The sequence below is a fragment of the Crocodylus siamensis genome, chromosome 4 (genome assembly GCF_052110815.1).
Source record: "Crocodylus siamensis isolate JL-2025a chromosome 4, ASM5211081v1, whole genome shotgun sequence".
In the NCBI taxonomy this organism is placed as follows: Eukaryota; Metazoa; Chordata; order Crocodylia; family Crocodylidae; genus Crocodylus; species Crocodylus siamensis.
The window spans coordinates 202995792-203002613 of record NC_143398.1 but is presented as its reverse complement, the minus strand read 5'-3'; the positions used below and the strand labels follow the sequence as shown (position 1 = coordinate 203002613).

At 38.5% G+C, this 6822-nt stretch overlaps 1 protein-coding gene across 5 annotated transcripts in view; it reads right to left on the bottom strand.

The window, feature by feature from the left end:
* Positions 1 to 1126: 1126 nt before the first annotated feature.
* The window catches only part of WIPF1 (WAS/WASL interacting protein family member 1), an 87593-nt gene continuing 81897 nt past the window's right edge, over positions 1127 to 6822 (bottom strand). For all 5 annotated transcript variants that reach the window (XM_090045436.1, XM_090045438.1, XM_090045435.1 and 2 more), the window contains one exon: positions 1127 to 6209. In XM_090045436.1, coding sequence (XP_089901562.1) covers positions 6154 to 6209 — 56 coding nt within the window. In that variant the 3' untranslated portion in view covers positions 1127 to 6153. The remainder of the gene's footprint in view (positions 6210 to 6822) is intronic.

The window sequence follows — 6822 nt, the reverse complement described above, 5'->3', positions numbered from 1 at the left end:
ACTAGCAAAGCTATACAGTATAAGAAAAGTGTAAAGCCTAGAAATAGGAGGAGTATTATGAGGAACTAAAGAAAGTCTTTTTGGGGGGTAAATGTATATGCTAATTATTTGCTCGTCTCTGGCTAGTGGGGACATTCACAGCATGAATCTGTGCTTAAGTATATAATTGTGCTTTTTATTACATCTTATCTTTAAAAAATATTGTATTTTGTATTGCACCCCACAACTTTTATTACCAAGAGCCAGCAGGGAAGGGGAGGCAGCTAAGGAGGGAGGGAGGGGAGCGCAGAGGCAGGGGGAAGCCCCGCTGTTTGGGGGAGGAGGTGGAGGTAGGTGGGGGGAGGGAGCCCCAGGCCCCAGAGGCTTCAGGAGGAGGCAGTGGTGGAGGAGGGAGTGTTTACATGGCTGCCCCCCACCCTCCACTCACCATTTGGGGCCGGCCATGTAAACACTCCTTTGAAACCCATCCTTCTTGACGGGCAATTGGCTAGTACAGGATATAGATGTGTGACTTTAATAAAAAATTACACTCTTTCTGCCAAGCTCTAAGTGCGTTATCATCATTGTAACCTTGAGGGCTTAAAAACCTTGAGGGCTTTGGTGCAAAGTAGTATATATGACGTATACTCAACCCCCAACCTGCAGGCCAAATTTGGCTCACAGGGGTACCCAGGAATCAGGATATTTGGTGATTGGGAGCAGTTTGAAGCTCCACACTGCTAGATCAAGGCCCAGCCAAGCCACTGCTGCATGGCTTGATAAGGCCTGGGCCTACCCCACCCCTGCATTGCCAGATCAGGCTGCTCTGCTGTTGTCTGTTCCCCAACCCCTCCATCAGGATCAGTGCTGGGCTGCTTCCCACCTCCTCCCTGTGGCTGGATCGGGCCCCCGCTGTACCCACCCTGATCCAGCCCTCAGACACACCTGGCACTGCCCATCTGGCCTGTGAGGCAAAAAGGTTGGGCACCACTGGTTTACACCAATTTGCTGGACTATTGCCAGTCTTCTATGAGTGTCCGAGTCCATAACTACCTTTCTACTAAAGCTAGAACTCTGTCTAGAAACTGATAGAGTAATTCCAAATGGAACAAACTGGTTGCAGAGCTACTCATTCTAATAAAAGAACATTTATTTGGCATAAAATGAAAAAAAATCACAAACAAGCTAAATGTTAAACAGCAGAATTCCCTCCTCCATGCTCCCCAGTCCCCAATGCAACAAGACTATTGTAACACAAACAGTTTGGTGAACCAAGCCCACAGCTCCACTATAGATTGTTTTGGTTAAGCTTTCCAAAGACTGCACCTAAGTTGCAAAAGTCTCCCTCTGTCAGCACGCCAGGCTTTAGCTAGATTTCATGCAATTTTCTGAAGGGGACATATCATTTTTACTTCAGTATCGTAAGCTCTGTTTCTCCCTCTTGAAGTTCTGTGCAGTTTCACAAGTACAGGTTTTGTTTGTTCGTTTTGTTTTGTAAACATATTATAGTACCTAAGCTATCAGCCAGTTAAACACAATAAGTCTTATCATACTTCAAAATGACAACATATTAATTAACCAGGGGTATTATTCCTTTTCTTTGGACACACAGTGCTCATTTCTACTTTTGTTTTGTCACCGTGTGCACTTAAAGAAAACACAGCCTGCCCTGATTCAGTTAAATAGCTACAAAACTCCTGTTATTATCAATGTTGTAGGTCTAAATATCTAATTAAATAGTCTAGAAGATTAATATTAAATACCTTTCAAAGGAGTCTCATTTCCTTTGTGTGCGTCTGGGAAGACATTCTCCTTACAATAGCTAATTTTAGAATTTACTAAATATTTTATGCAAGAAGTTATCTTTTCTTCCTGATAGAGGACTATTTGAAAGACTAAAGATTATATAAATCATGGTATACACATCCAATATACTACTATAATAGATTCAGTTCGTAAGACATCAACACTCACAATATTACAATGTGAAAGTAGTAAGTTAGTGCACATCATATTTCACTTTTTGGCATTTATATCAATATTTACTATTTGGGGAATTAGTTTTGTAACAATATTCTACTTCTGTAGCAATTTTGCATCAAGGTTTCCCAATACTCAACATTCTATTTTTAAGCAAATACCAATTTGCTTAGAAAATTTAACTTTTAGTCCCTAGGAGAACAGTACAGTCTTTAATTGATTTTTTAAAAATGTAGAAATCATTGTGTTATGAGATGAGTGAAAATCCAAACACATAATAGCAAATGAGTATTCCAGGTTTTGCTCATAATAGTTTACAAGTCTATGGTGGAATTAGCTTCTATTTAGAGCAGTTACAAAAAGTTATTGTTCAGCTTTCTAAATAACCATTTAGGGATCTAATCCAGTATTTTGCTCTGAAGGAAGTCATTCTTCTAAACATTTTAGTGATGGGAATCAAGGTATCCAAAAGCAATGATAATTGGAACTTGATTTGGATAGCAGTACCCTTCCTGCTCCTTGCATCCCATATCAAGTGCCCGTTAGTACTTTTTAACACTAAACAGAGAGGCTTCTTCTCTCAGAGCCTATAGAAAATTATATCTACGCTTATAACATGCACTCTTCATTCAGAAGTATGGAGTAAGTATAGATATTAAATATAAATAGAAATGGTCAAAAATTGCTCTTATTTATTTAATGTGGATTGCATAGAAAGTAATTTTCAGTTGGTCATTGTCACACAATTTGAGTCTTAGTAAACACAGATTATTTGAGGTGTGTATGTTTACAACACAATGCCATCAAAAGAGACACACTAAATACTATACACAACCAATTTTTTCCCAATAGATTTGTGCAATCACACTGAAGTCGACTGAATTGTACAGATATAGCAGATGCACACATTGGCTCTAGTGACTGTAATTTTTTTAAAGTAAAAATATTCCATTTCTAGATGCAATTTGTACCAGAAACTGATTAGGAATATATGGATTCCCAGTCACCCCCCCAAAAAGGCCTAATCCTGCATATGTCACTTGGAAGTTAGCAGATAGAGTAAGTTACAACTGCAGGACTTGGCTTAAACTATATCATCTTATTGTAAGTACTATTTTGTATTTTACATTAGGACATAAAAGCATAACTTCTATTACTTTTTCTAAACAGGCAGTAATTGCTATTTTGACATTAAAATTGATTAACAAAGTAGTAAGGCACCATTCTATTAAGCAGTTTTGTTTTCTGCTTTTATATAATTTTTAAAAAACATTGCATAGTAAAATAAATACCTTAATATTGATTATATTGTAAATATCTGTGTGTATACAAAGAGATATACTGAATGCTAAAATACTGCATTGCTCTTTACTAAATCTGGTGAATTTTACAGCAAAAGCTATACTTTTGATAGAAAATGCCTATTTTTGCTTTTATTAAAAATATTTTATAAATGTTTGGCATAGGCATTTTGAAGAATGTTCCAGTAGCCGAGAAAGTGCTTTTAAAAAAGAAGCCAGAGTTTCCCAAAAAATAAGTGCATTTTTCCTTGATTAGTTCCTTGAAGGCCACACCACATTGTAAAATTAGACCAACACTAATCTGCTAAGGCTTTGTTATGGTTTCAGAATGTAGAATGCTGTAGCTGGAGGAGGCAGCTAGCCTAATGACATAACATTTTTTCTTTGAATATGTCAATGAGTCTTGTAAGCAGATAAATTATAAAGATGTTTAACTTCTGGAATTTCTCTCGGTTTTTACAATGCATACTATTCATATATTTTATTAAGACTTTGGCATGGTAATTAAGAATTCTGCATTTTTGTAACATCATGCTTCAGAAAGTTTTAAGTGCTTCAATTTAACAACACAAATACAATATTTTATCCAATAAATATCACTAGATCTTTTATATCTTCTTTGGATTTACATTCACACAAGAGCTTGCCAAAGGCAGGCTTGCAGTTTTCATACCCATAAGTTTAAGTGCCATTCTTTAAAATGCTGTTAATATCAGAAGTGTACCTAGCAGGATTTGCACCCTGGGCAAAACCATGTCGGACAGTGGGATGAGGTGGTGGTAGGGGATGAGTGTGCCACCTAGCACCAGGGTGAGTGTTGAGTATAGAGGGAGGAGTGAGGGCAGGAGTCTTACCTGTCCTGGGGAACTCAAGGTCCCTGGCTGCCGCAGTGCAGTGTTCCTGTGCCCCAGCTGTTGCTGGTAGTGGTGTAGGGTTGCTACTATTGCTACAGCATGGATTCCACTGGGGCTGCCATTCTGGCACCCCTCTGTGTTGGCACCAGGAGCTGGTGCCCTGCTAACCCTTTTTATGTTACTGGTTAATACATTTACAGGTCAACTGCTAGGAAATGGGCTTGATTCTTTAATACATTTCAAACACAGAGCTGCCATTAGTCTGCGCAAAAAAACCCCTCATGGCCCTGATTCTTCAATTAGATGCATCTGGGTGCGATTCACTACAGGGTCAGGACCATGGACCGTGTCTCAGAAACAAGTTGTTAGATACTAAAACGTAAAAAATAAAAGAATGTAATAGTAAACAATCATAGGTAAAAATCCAAATATGACTTTGTAAACATATAATAGAAAAAACAATTTGTTATGTACCAAATCCTACTCTAATGCTTCTCTGTGAGACTGAACAGATTGTAAGGCAGAGATCTGGATCTTCATGGTCACTTACACGGTCCCACTGTAGATATTTCTGTTCCTTTCTAAGAATCCCAGAGTTTCAAACGTAGGTCTTTGAGTTTCATGTTATAATCTCTTCACAGAGCTTCCTCCAGGATCATATCTTCCATGCCAACAAAGCTGGCAATTTATCCAATTTATTCTCTAACCTACATAACCACTACTTCTGATTTAACGAGTCACACAATATGAAACATAACCAGCAGTAAAGGATACCTTATAGACTCCAAGGAGCACACCGAGAAAGTCCAATAGCACTGAGGAGGTAGGGCAAAGAAGCTCTTCAAAACTAACTTTCGGGAGTCCAGCCGATAAAAATACATTCGTCCATCAAGTTCAGATCCAGAATCATAGTCCTTCTATAGTTTCCAATGGCTTTTTACATTTGTTTATCTCAGTCTATAAAACACACTAATTCAACCAAACACTTGCTGCTCATGTACAATATTTAAAAACAATTGTACAAATGTGTCAATCATCCAATGTCTTAAAATTATTGTTCTTCTATTAAGGGAAAACTCCTCAGATCTCTCCTGAATCCCTCTTAGGAGATAGCCTGGAGAGAGGATGCAGAGCTAGAACCTTGAGCAAAGTATGGCAGCCAATACACCCCACTTCTCTTGATCCGGCACAGACAGTGATGTAGCCTTGAGCATTACAGTAATCCAGTTCTGAGGACATGGATAACTGTGGTATGGTCGACTTCCAAAGAAAAGACTCAATATATAACAAAAAGCATAAGAATGTTACAAAACAAGGGAGCAGGACAATAAAAGGTACTTTTTGTTTATTTGTTTAAACACTTCTAAACTCTGACAATTTCTTTTTCTCTTTGTGGGATTTCCCCCTCTGTGTTGTGGCAATCCTTCCTCTGGACAAAAAAGGCTGGAAATACTTGTTCTCCTTAGAGGCCCAGTATGCCCTCAGTAGCGTAGTAAATATATTTACTAGCTAACCTGTGGTCAAGAGAATTCTGGTTGATTTCTGAGCAGCAAATTCACATAGCTGGATAGTTTTTGAAGCATACAAAGAAAAGTTACAAGGGAACTTCACTTCATGAGCATTCCCAGGTGATGAGTTTTTATCCAGAACTCAAAATTGTATCTCATAGCGCAAATGGTGAAACCACAGCACCCAAAACTAGTAGTGGGTTTGCTCCTGCTTTTTCTGAATTCAAGGACCTATTCAGTTCACCAGTAAGAGAACCGCACCAATACGCTTACATAGGTATTGCCATATGTTGTCCTCTCAAAATGCTTTTTTATGACAGCCTACAGTTTAAGCAAACAAGGAAAAAAAGATAATCCTAAACAACTATAATTCATAAAACACTTTTGTAATAGAGATTCAGAAAATTACTCCAACCCACAAGTCAAATATGGAAATAATAATAAAAAAGCCATCTTTTAAATGATGTGGACATGAAAAGTAATTATAAAAATTAAAAACAGCAGTCATCTTGAGAAGGGCCTGAACTCACTTCACCTCGGTATAGGTGGAAGTGGTGGGGCACCTCTTTCCTTTCTTGCAGAGCTACCTAGGAAAGAAAGCAAGATTGTTGCATTCAGCAGGTTGTACTTGTTTCATGCAGAAGCTCACACCCAAGCTATTCATTAAAAGGTTTGTGGAGAACTACTAATTTAAAATACTTACCATATTTACTTGAATATGGTTGACATGGGGGTGGGGGGAAGCCCCTTGTTTACACTTGCATACAAGGAAACCTCACTAAATTCATTATCTATCATTAAACTGCTGCACAAAGCAGCATATGCTCAGCAATCAAAACCAACTATGAAGTTGATTAAATGCAGCCAACACTGAGCATGTCAATAAAATACATGGTCCATACCGGGCAAACATACTGATGGGAACTTTTTTTTTTTCGGTGGCACCCTACATGCAAGCCGCAGGCCCAGAAGCCTTAAGAGTTCAGATGCCCCCACCGCACTAGGGGAAAAGCTTGAAAGCAGCTCTCCATTGCCACAAAAATTTTTTTTTTTTTAAAGGAAAATTTTTCATGTCCAAAGTCAAATCAGCCAAATCAATTCCAAATCCATGAGTCATTCAAGAACCATATGTGGCCCTACTACTGGCAAGCATCCTCCACCCCTGCCTGGGGTTTCAGATTCTTCCAAATCTTTTGGCGG